The sequence below is a fragment of the Procambarus clarkii genome, chromosome 44 (genome assembly GCF_040958095.1).
Source record: "Procambarus clarkii isolate CNS0578487 chromosome 44, FALCON_Pclarkii_2.0, whole genome shotgun sequence".
Classification (NCBI taxonomy): domain Eukaryota; kingdom Metazoa; phylum Arthropoda; class Malacostraca; order Decapoda; family Cambaridae; genus Procambarus; species Procambarus clarkii.
This window is the reverse complement of record NC_091193.1, coordinates 22,750,244-22,762,900: the sequence shown is the minus strand read 5'-3', so window position 1 is coordinate 22,762,900 and position 12,657 is coordinate 22,750,244. Positions and strand designations below refer to the sequence as shown.

The window sequence follows — 12,657 nt, the reverse complement described above, 5'->3', positions numbered from 1 at the left end:
AAGGCTAAAAACCAAGCTGGTCGTGGTTCCTTTCTTCCTAAAGAGCTGTGACTGGGACAATCAGTCCATTTTGAGGCAAGAATTTGGACTGGGACTGTTGGTCCTTTCCGAAGAACAGGTGCCTACCTTTGCTTTCCTTTCCCCTTGACAGGTATCCAGACATTATTTTGAATGTCTTATCATATCAACTTGGAGATTGAAATTCTTAAAGATTGAGCAAACAAGGTGTTTCTAAGATACAGTACCTTTGGAATTTTATCATATTGACCTTAAATCTGTAACACTGACATATGATCATTAAACAGTCTTCTTTTCTTGTGGAATGGTGACCTTTGCTTTCCACAAGCAAAGAATTTCTTTCCATTATAGGTCAATATAGCCTCAGATCTTGGGGGCTGACCCCAAGAAAGCAGAGGCAGGTTCATACTGCTATATAGAATGTAAGAAGAATTAATCGGGACATAATTAAAGTGCAGAAAGTTTAAAGAAGGAAAATGTAATGTGCTAGCTATATAAAGTTCAGTATTGTATACATGTAGTGTGAATGAAATGATGAATGAACAAATGATATTCTTTGGTATTACTGTATATACAGTATAACCTTTCACTAAATTGTTGCTCTCTCTTTCTTGAAAGTTGATGCCTCCCTACCCTATGAGAGTGGGAAATGGGTGATTTTGTGTTGATGCAATTTTAATATACTTTCTTATTTATGCATTGTACTTACAATTGAGAGAATACATATATGGCTTTAAATTTCAGTCTTTGAAAAGCTTAATAGTTTTATTATGTCTACATATGCTTGGTGAATGATGTATGGGAAATAAATTAAATTTCATCATGCAAAAGAAATATTTATTTGATATTAGCATTTCATATGTTAGGAACTTTAACCTTTTACTGTATTAAAAAAAAAATCCTGTTTGCTTTGTTTTAATTAGTGGTAAACCAGTTTTGTGTTGCTAACATGTGTTCTGGTAAGTAATTCAACATTAAAGTTGTAATTGTACAACCTTGAGAAATATTCCCACGTGGTAAGGTTAGTATTTTATTAGTAAGCAGTTCTTTGGGCACCATTGTATGATCTGGAGTGAGAGCATTATCTTGCTGAATTTACAGGAAACAAGAGATGTTCAACCAGAATAAAGGCAATTCACCATCTACCAACCCCTTCAGGTAGTTGAACTGTCTGCCAAATCTCCTTAAAAGAGCTTTTAGACATATTTGCTCGTGGATTGGCGTTGATATTTTTCTTTATTTTTTTCTTTAATTATTCTTTTATTCATTTACTAAAGGCAATAGCAGTGTGCTTGCAGACATCCCACCCATATGCATCTGTGGGGCATCATGCCTGATTATTACTGCATCATTTAGAACATGATACATTGTATATTTTGTAACACCCATGCTAACAATGACAAATTTTATATTACTTTTCTTTGATATTTCTTTGGTACTTGTAGGTATCATTTCCGAACTTTGTATAAATTTCATTCAATTACATTAGGAAATGTCCAACGTGTATGCTAGAGAATTACATCAGGTGGTTTCCATAACCTCTAGAAGTTAATTGGTGCATCATGTTATACACGCTGGTAAATTGCCTTGAGAGATTATACCTGTGATCTCCCTGGAAGATCTGGAGAAGTTTAATTGGTGAATGTCTAGAGTGCAATTGCTATTTTATATTGTTTTGTGCATTAAAATGTTGGAAAAAGAATGAGTTATTCATGACACAGCATTAGGTAAATCTTTATAATTTAGCAGATTTAATAAAACTTAATTAAAATGTCAGTTTTTAGTTCTTGCACAACTGTGCTTTTACAGTGTAAATACTATACTGTACTTTAATTCTGTTGTCCCTAAACCCAGCCACAATTTAATAAGGCATATTGGAAATATAGTGACATCTGTGTTGTTTTAAGTACAAATGTTCCATTACAGTTAAATATCCAAACTTAACTGGATAGAGACTTGTATTGATAAAGTATATCAATATAATATCAATATATCAATATAAAAAGATTTAATTATCAAGTTCTCAGAGATATTGAAACAGCTTATCACTGTAATGTATCTCAGAGTTAAAAATTAAATTGATTTGGAAGGACATCATCCAAGAGAATCTGAACACCACAATAATTAATTAAATTTGAACAAAGTTTCCTTGTAGTACCATTTAAAGAAATTACAGTAATATTAAAAGTGTAAGGATGAGATGTGTGTGAATTGGACAGGAGGATGTGGATTACACATGCTGTATTGGACAGTGAAACTAACATTTTTCATGTTTATACATGTACTGTATAGACATATTGCAGGGACAGGTTTGAGAGAACAAAACTGTTGCATCATTATCTATTAAGAGTGACTGTGGCCTTAGCCATGTTGTGAGCCAACATCAGTTGTTTGTGTCATGTATAAAACCATGTAAATAACATTAGGTCAAAAGTTGTTTAATTGAACATCTTTTGGGTTAAGTAGTTGAAATTTGTACAAAGAAAACTGAGCAAATAAGGAAAATGGGTTGTGGTAAACAAGTTTTTTGTTTTAGAGTATTCTAATGTGTTGCATATACTGTACTGTGTTACTAGTATAGATGCAGCCATAGAAAGTAAAACATGCAAGGAATGGATCTGGGAAAAAACTGCTGTTTATTAAGCAAATAATGCAACCTGAATGCTTTAATTTATAATTGGGGCTGAGTTATTGAAGCTTTCATGTGTTACTGGTGCTGACCTATGAACTAGTTACAGTATTTAATTATATATACAGTGTATGTGTGTGTGTGTATGTATATATATATATATATATATATATATATATATATATATATATATATATATATATATATATATATATATATATATATATATATATATATATATATATAATATATATGTATATATACATATATGTATATATACATATATGTATATATACATATATGTATATATACATATATGTATATATACATATATGTATATATACATATATGTATATATACATATATATATATATACATATATATATATATATACATATATATATATATACATATATATATATATATATATATAAATATATATATATATATATATATATATATATATATATATATATATATATATATTATATATATATATATATATATTATATATATATGTCGTACCTAGTAGCCAGAACGCACTTCTCAGCCTACTATACAAGGCCCGATTTGCCTAATAAGCCAAGTTTTCATGAATTAATGTGTTTTCGACTACCTAACCTACCTAACCTAACCTAACTTTTTCTGCTACCTAACCGAACCTAACCTATAAAGATAGGTTAGGTTAGGTTAGGTAGGGTTGGTTAGGTTCGGTCATATATCTACGTTAATTTTAACTCCAATAAAAAAAAATTACCTCATACATAATGAAATGGGTAGCTTTATCATTTCATAAGAAAAAAATTAGAGGAAATATATTAATTCAGGAAAACTTGGCTCATTAGGCAAATCAGGCCTTGCATAGTAGGCTGAGAAGTGCGTTCTGGCTACTAGGTACGACACATATATATATATTGATATATAATATATATATATATATATATTATATATATTGATATATAAAATATATATATATATATATATTATATATATTGATATATAATATATATATATATAATACACAGTATATAATATACATACTGTATTTTTATAAGTAAATACATTTTATTTACTTAATTTTGTTTTTAGTATGACATGACAGTTCTAGTATTATTTTGTTTGAAAGGCTATATGCAAGTCTTCTTTTCAGTCTTCAGATATTGCAAGTTTTTGTGGCATGTAGCAGAATATTTTTCTTTTGTTACAAAATGTTCACTATATGTTTTATGCATGATTACTTCATTGGCCACTGAAAAAAATGTGATAGCAGCAGGTGTGGGTTGTTGGATGAAATGGTTTTGTTAAGTTTTGCACATGTGACTTGTTTTAGTATTTTTTACAAGTTCAAGACTGGAATTTACCTTTCTAAATTTGAAGACCATTGAGTGAGGATGAACTATTAAAGATCATTAAGTCTATATTGATACTTTTTTAATTTTTTTCTTAACTGTGATATATCTGCACATTATATTTTATTATCTTGCTATGATTTAAAGTACTGACCTAAGTCATAATTGATTTTGTTGCTTCACTATTAACTTAGCAGTTCTCCAAAGTCATTTGACATACTAAATATTACACTGACCTGTGTGTTTTTCCTCCTTAGGGCACCAGGTGGAGTTGGTGAAAGTAGTGGTGGTCAACCAGTGTTTGCCATGCCTCCACCACAGCCTACATCCACAAACCCAACTAATCCCTTTGCCATGGGTGGAGCAGCCAATGAAAGCACTTCCCTTAATACGAGCAATCAGCCAACCTATACACCAGGTGTGGATGGTGATTCTGTAAAATGCTAGTTAAATTCTTGGTATTTCATGGACAAATATATTTTATATTCATTGATGTTCATATACAGTGGTTAGTTTTCTTGAGGTTATCTTGAGATGATTTTGGGGCTTGGTGTCCCCGTGGCCCGGTCCTCGACCAGGCCTCTTTTTTACTACACATCCCCAGGAAGTAGCCCATAGCAGCTGTCTAACTCCCAGGTACCTATTTACTGTTAGGTGAACAGGGGCATCAGGGTAAAAGAAACTGCCCATTTGTTTCCGTCTCCACCAAGGATCGGACCCGGGCCCTTAGTGCTGTCCAATCAGTCGTCAGGCTTCCTGGTGCCGTGGTACCTCCATTTATGAATTTAATCCGTACCCAGAGACGGGTTGTAACTCGAAACAAATTTCCCCATAAGAAATAATGTAAATTGAACTAATCCGTTCCACACTCCCAAAAATATTAACTTCAAAATACATTTCATACATAATACACACACATTTTGTACTATAGTATGCAATTGAATGTAACCAGCATTGAATATAATGAAATGCCATTTTCTGGGTGAGCCCCAGAGGCTCCCTGGCACCCACCCTCCTTCCAGTTGGCGGTTTCGCTTGGCTTTTGATGCTTAGCCTCCGAACTGGAGGTGTGAGTAGCCGGCGTGGGGGGTCTGGGGCTCCCCCATACCCCTCCCAGGGAGGGAAGGGCTGAGCGGACAAGTGGTGTGGCAGCGGTGTATGACGTTTGCTTGTTTCCTTGGGTGAGTTCTGCCTCTATTCGGTCTTCGGTTGCAATTTTCTTACCATGTGGGATTTTTGTTATGCCTACTTTTCTGGGTGCCTAACCCTGGTTGATAGCAGACATGGAATGCTCCTCAACCACATGGGAATTTCCATAGGCCATTAATGCCCTTAAAAACCTTAACTTACTTAAGGTTTTGTCCCATACAGGTACTTCCTTGGGAGCTAATAGACGCACGCTCCTCTTTACATTCTCTTTTGTTGTTTAAACTCGATTATGGCTGTCGGGCTTACTCGTCCACCACACCAGTAATGATCTCATTACCACTTGTTGTTGCTCTTGGAAAGCTTGCATTCGATCTAGTTTTTGAGATCATTTGAGATCATAAGTTCTTTGTTGTTTGTAACTCACGGAATGATGCCCAGCTCCCTATTGTCTGAAATGCATTATCCAACTTAGTCGTGCATTTCCTTGCTGAATATCTTGATTTTCAGGATGATTGTAAGGCTTGCTTTCCAAATGTTCATTTGGGTCACTTTTCTGTATATAGAATCCATGGTGAATCCATACCCTTGATGTCACCTTGTGTTCTTATAATTGTATCTAGTACAGTATTGAATATTTTGTGACACAGATGGTGCTACAAAGTCTCCCTAGCTTAGTGGCATCTTTTGATGCTTGCTTCTATTGTCCTTTCTTGGCTCTTGTCCCAATCTTCAGCTTAACTATACAGTTGAACACTAACCCAGTACACTGGTGCCCACTGGTTCCTTGTATTCTATCCTCTTGATATCCACCTCATTCTTGGTGAACTTGGTGAAATCATTTAGGGTTGTTGGCTTTTCCACTCCCCCATCTCCTTGGCTGCATAATGTCTAAGGAAGTGCTTATCTACAGTATTCATAATTCTTGCTTTCCATGGATTGCCACCTCTGGGGATCCTTTGTTGCTTAATGTGTAGAAGGAATTAATGCTTGGTAATGTTAGCTGTGCTCAGGTTGGTTTATTGTTGGTTTTATATGGCTCTTATGCATCATTTATTAGAGATTTCCTATTGGGGAGTACTTTTTTTATTTATTTTGGTGAATGTGTGATATTTGGAGAATACTTTTGCAGATCAGCTTGAATCTCTTAACATTTATTACTAAATGTGTAAGATGGTACAAGGAAGGTCCTTATTGTTATTGGGCCATGTTCATTTTAGTATAAGATTTTAGAAGAATTTAAATTATCAGCAGTCATAAAGTTGAGGAGGTCGTAAGTCCACATTCATGTATCACACCATTTGTATGATGAATTTAAATTACACTCTGTAATCTTCATAGTGTAAATAAAAGCATTGGATATGAATGCTGTATGTACATCTTTGAGGACTAATAGGCATCATTCTCCATGGATTAAGTGCATTTGATAAGGTTTGAAAACTATCCTATGTACTATAAAATTATTCATCTCATTACCACTTGTTGTTGCTCTTTGAAAGTTTGCGTTCGAACCAATTTCTGTTAACACAGTGTAACAGGCACCATCAAAGATATTCAATTCAAACTGATAATGTATGTCTTATCTCCTTGCCATGTAGCATGTAACTTTTGACAGCAGTAACCAAAAATAGTTAAACGTTAAACTTTGTCATAATTTAATTTAGATAAATTGTTAACTTTGTCATCTCAGGATCCAAATTATCGAGTGTTGTGGTTTACATAGTTACATAATTGACTGCATGAATTTTTAGCATTATTGTCAAATTGTTCATCAAAGAACACAGTCTTATGAATGACTCTAATGTAAAATCAGGATCCTTCTGTATTATTTTATACTGTACCATGTACAGTATTGAAATCTGTATATACTTCTATATACAGTATTAAAATTGTCTTGTTTGTAGGTTTATTCTGTAGATTATTTTTGCCATTCTCAAATTAAATTTTTACAGCATTATTACAAATTGGCTGCATTTGCATTGCTCCTGTTTTTAATATTTATTGATATAATCAAGATATCAATTTTAGCAGATTTATAGTTTTATGCTTTCACTGTATTTAATACGTAAGTGTTTTCATGTCATTTTTTTTTTTTTTTTTTTTTTTTTTTTTTTTTTTTTTTTGTCTATAAATCTATAGAGACAGATGAGGTCACATTTTGGTAATTTAATTTTTAAAATGTGAGTAATGTGCATGGGTCTAATCTTTTACTTCATCTTCTCAGACCATCGGGCAGGTAGCAGTGCTTCCTAGTTTCCTTTTTTCGGTAGCAGGTATTGAATGATGCTTACGTTCTCCCTTGTACCTACTAACCTGAATGTGTTCATAAAATGATGCTTAAGTTTTCCCATACCTACTAACCCAGATGATTTGTTATTAATTGTATTTCTTTCAGTTGCTGAGAAGTAGTACTGTAGTAGATTTTCTAAAGCAATTACGAGATTTGGACAGTGAGTAACTTAATAAAAATCTGTCCATTTGTATTTTTTTTTTCTTTTTTTTCCACTTTACGTAACTGCTCTTTAAGGGGCCCAGTGCACGTGGAGGCTTTTCAAAATATGAAATATAGTGAAAAATTTAAACAAATCTCCAGTTATTTGTCATCAGCATCGTGAAAATTTCATCCCAATATGTTGAGAAATAATTTTTTTACGAATTCTTTTTTAAATAAATGCGTGTGTGACGGGAAGCAACCGGTACTGATAATAACGGTAACACCTCCAATTTACTGGCAATCAGGGTTAGAGAGATGCAAGCACCTGTCCGACGCACAAAGAAGACAAGTAGTAAGGAGGGCCTACAAAATGGATATGCAGCTGGTGCCACCTTGAGGACCAGATTTCACATATAATTATGAGTTAGTATATTAGTGAGGCCTCGATTATGATGGTAATCCGTTCCCAGATACGTATCGTAAGTCGAAGCGATTTTTCCATAAGAAATAAAGGGAAATGAATTAATCCTAATTCATAATTTTATACCTAATTCACCCAGATCTTCACTACAAAAATATGTACATGTTATTACTTATCTTTACTGATGACTCCTGTTGGCATCTGGAAGATGGTGAGGAGAGGTGTTATAATGGAAGGGGACTCCCCTGCCAAACAGTAACATCAGGCAGTGATGGTTTCTCTGGGGTACACTCTCTCCTATGTTTTGCCTGCATACCACTAGGACCTGGTTGTGGTTCACTGATAGTTTGTCTCACTAAAAATTTGTCTAGTGACACTTGTTTTTCCCTTCGTTTTAACATTTGTCTGTAGTGATGCATCACAGTGTCGTTGAAAAGGTTAAGGTAACGGCCTACTGCAGCTTGATTTGGGTGAGTTGTTTCAGCAAAAGTTTACAATTCTTCCCGTGCTGCACACCTTTTCTTAATTTTCGAGGAAGGGATAACTGGGCTCCCAGCCATATTGGTGTCTTTAAATGAGTGTGCGGATGCTGCTGCTAGGGAAGCTATCCACACTTGTCCTATTTCCCATAAAGGTATTCCTTATTCCAACTTTTATTCATTCCTCCATCCTTGCCCGTTGGCAGGGTTGTTGGTCTTCTGTTATTGGTAACAAACTGCGTACTCTTTTAAGAGTAGTGTGTCCCTGTGGTCTTCTTCCTATGACTGTAACCGGCAGTGGGAAACAGCTCTGGCAAAGTTGCATATTGGCCATATGCGCTTAACTCACAAACACTTAATCGAGCGCCATCCTGCTCCTTATTGTCCTAACGGCATTGTCCCTCTTACAGTTGTGCATAACCTTGTTAAATGTCCTGACTTCCAAGACGAGTGTCTCTCTTACGTTCCAACCGTTCCCCACGGTTACTTGTCCCTCGATAGCATTCTTGATGAATCGGATACTTTTGATATCGAATGCCCAGCAATCTTAATTAAAACTTACAAGATATGTCATCAATTAGAAGTGCTATATTCATTGTTGAGAAATTTAAATGCATTTTTCTCTATGACCAACATTTTCAACTTTTGAGACCTTATAAAAACTTCAGTTTCTGACTGATTGTCATAATTTTTACATATTATGTGCAAAGTTCTTAGTTCTAGGGTTTCCTCTGAATCGTTTAATCATAAAGCCATAACATTTGGAGTTATAAATATTATGCGTATAAATTTGGCACATATTTGGATGGCCACATTCAATTTTTTTTTTTTTTTACAGTAAACTATACTCTTAAACAATTTCATCAGAGGAGAATGAATGTTATAAGCCATTCTGAGACCGTAATGAATAAAATAACAATTGGCGACATTATAAGATATTTATATAAATTTGATTTTTTTTTTCTCCATGGTATGATGTTGATCTATTATTAAAAGTTGGAGCATTTACCACGAAGATTATGTAAAAAAAAAATTTAGTGTGAGGAAGTTTCGGTGCACATGCACTGGGCCCCTTAATGGACTTAAGAGCTTTACATCATGTTTGCTTTTTGACAATTGTATAAGTTACTTTTGAGTAGCACAGAAATTGACTACAGTAATGAGACTTTATAGTATCTTGCCTTTAGTTTATGTGAAGAGTAAAGGTATTGTTGTACAGTGCAGTCTCCTTCCTAGGGATTAATTGGGACTGTCATCCCATCATTGGATTCCCAGTGATTAAGACTGGGAGACTTAAATCTCATCACTTCTATCCGTTAGGAAAAGTTTCTATTATGCGGAGTTTTTCTAACTGCTGTAATTAATGCAAAATTATAGAGCATCTCTGCTTTTGTTTTGATGATAAAATCATAGGATAAAAGTACATGTGATAATGTATATAAAACATTTAAAGATGGTTCCCCCCACTTTGTTCAACACAGTTGTTGCCAAAGGTTTATTTACTACAACTAATAATCTCATTGTTACTTCATTTTGTTAATTTCATATATAAACAGGAAAATGATAATGTTCATGTGATCACATATGAAGAAAGTTGTATAGAAAAATTGTGTTATCCCCCAATTTTATTCTAAAATTATCAAGTTTGTTCTTAAATTGGGGCTTTTATAGCAACAGTAAATATTCAGGCATACCAAACAGATGATAATCCTTACCAATTATTGCAATGTAATTGTAGATATTTTGGTGACTGCAATGGGTTGCAATTCATTATATGGCTTAACCAAAGCTTTACCATGATAACTTGTATGCATAAAATTATAAATTTTTAATTGCAATGCCTGGAAATTTAACAGAAAATGGAACATAGTGCTGTTCTTGGTCATATTTTTCCCAGTTAGCAATTATGGTGCCCATAAAACCATTCATTAAATTAAAAGTTCTGATTCACTTTATTCTCAAATGCCTCTAAAATATTTGAGTGGATAATTATTCATTGCTGATCATTGTTCAAATTGTAGTTATGCAATGGCTTTGACAAAGCACGGGCACAATATTTGCACTTGAAAGAAAAACACATTTGTGTACACCACTTAAATTACATGGTTGCATGGAAAGAGTATTTAATTTTAGAATTCGGCACCGATCACTTGTTTGAATTGTTTTGATGCACAAAATAGATTAGAGTTTTTGATACACAATTAGTCAAAACTCAAAAACTGATTTGACTAATTGTGCTCATAGTTGTTTTCCCATATGGATTCAAATTTATGGTTTCTTTCTAAAATTGACCAATATTAGAAAGAAAATTTTCTTGCTTTCTTGATCCAACATTAGCTGTACCTCCTTTAAATACAGATTTAAGACTGTCGTGTGTTGCTTGTATTATGTCTTTCTTATTGGCATCCTGAATATCTAGGAACTTTTGAATATTCTGTAAAAGTACTATAGGCATTACTGCGCTTAGCACCTTCTTAATGCAAAGCTATTGCTAGCTATTGAGTTTTTATCTATTCAGTCCTATAGTTTTGGATATTCAGCATTACCTGTACAGTATATTTTTAGTAAATACAAACAAGTAGAACTTTGTTTGAGTACCTAGTCATGTTGGTATCAACTTCATTGAACTGGCTGATAAAGGTGTGAAATCTGTTATTCAAACATATCTCCTGTCTCTTAGAGGATTGACTCCTTTATTCGTCCCTCTCGTGATCATCGTCTTTGTTCTCTTCATATTGTGAAGATAACTTTTGATGGTAGGACCCTCCCGTCTTCAGTCATGCTTGCCGTTGCCTGATGCTCTGTTCAGGAGTACATCCCCTCTCCTCGCCTGTGCAATTAGTGTTGGCAGTTTGGACATGGTTTTGCAGCTGTGAGGTACCCCTTGTGTGGTGATCCCAGGTATTCTCGTGCTGATTGCTCTTTTTCCCTGGCTTGCTGCATCAACTGCAGGGAGGCCCACCCTGCCTTTTCTCAATTGTGCATTTATTATAAGTTTAAACAGGCTGTCCTTTCTTTGAAACATCATGATCGTCTTTCTTTCCCCGAGGCTTAGCACCAGGTCCATCATCTTGACACTTCCATTACTTGTGCTCGTATGTTGCGTCACTGCAGTTTCCCACCCTCCTTCCCGTCCTTCGTTCTCCAATGGTTTCTAACCCTAGGACCCTGAAAGGCCCACCAGCTCCCACTCCTCCTGTCTATTATGTGACCACCAGTGTCCCTCTTCCTTCTCCATCTATCTGTTCCACCCCTCCCAGTTCATCTCTTCCTTGCTCGATTAACTCTACTTCTCTCCCTCTTCCTTCTCCTCCTCCCCTTTTTTGACAGTCTTTCTTCTCGGCCTTCTCAGAAACAGAAACCTGGTTCTTCTTCCTCCCTGTCAAGTAAGAAGGCTTCTGACCTTTCCACACTGTCCTTCTCTGTCTTGGTTCCTGCCTCTCCTGTCCCAGTAGTGGAGTTGACTAATCTACCTATGGATGGTCCCATAACCCTTGCCTCTGATCCTGTCGCTGGTGAGGTGCTCCTGCTGTTTGTCGATGTTCCCCACTCTTTCCCCCCCCCCCCTTCAATCCTTGCCACTCTCCTCCCCATTCTCCCTCCCCTGTCCCTTCAACCCTTGTAACTTCCCCCCCCCTCCCCCCCCCTCCCCACCCCTCCAACCCTTGCCACTTCTCACCCCCCTTCCCCCTCCAACCCTTGCCACTCCCCTCCCCATTGTTACCCACCGCCCAACCATTTGGACTGGATGGTAGAGCCACGGTCTCGCATCCTGTAAGTCGATGCTCAATCCACGACCATCCAAGTGGTTAAGAACCATTTCTTTCCCCCGTCCCCACACCAAATCCTTATCCTTATCCTGACCCCTTCCGAGTGCTATATAGTTGTAATGGCTTGGAGCTTTCTCCTGATGCTTCCCTTCCCCCCCTCCCCAGCGCCCTCTCCTGACCCTATTTGTTCGCCATTGCTTCTTTCTACTGCCCTCTCAATTTTGCTCTCCTCGATGGATTTTTTTTTTTTTTTTTTTTTTTTTTTTTTTTTTTTTAGATATATACAAGAGTTGTTACATTCTTGTACAGCCACTAGTACGCGTAGCGTTTCGGGCAGGTCCCTGGAATACGATCCCCAGCTGCGAAGAATTGTTTTTTCATCCAAGTACACATTTTACTGTTGCGTTAAAC

At 35.6% G+C, this 12,657-nt stretch overlaps 1 protein-coding gene across 21 annotated transcripts in view; it reads left to right on the top strand.

Moving 5' to 3' along the window:
• The window catches only part of Csp (Cysteine string protein), a 99,383-nt gene that overhangs the window by 66,347 nt on the left and 20,379 nt on the right, over positions 1-12,657 (top strand). For 9 of the 21 annotated variants that reach the window (XM_069300815.1, XM_069300811.1, XM_069300819.1 and 6 more), the window contains 2 exons: positions 1,120-1,176; positions 4,254-4,414. In XM_069300815.1, coding sequence (XP_069156916.1) covers positions 1,120-1,176; positions 4,254-4,414 — 218 coding nt within the window. Of the gene's footprint in view, positions 1-1,119; positions 1,177-4,253; positions 4,415-7,366; positions 7,416-7,537; positions 7,593-12,657 lie in introns of all 21 variants that reach the window. The other 12 variants (XM_069300826.1, XM_069300820.1, XM_069300817.1 and 9 more) reach the window with 5 other exon arrangements.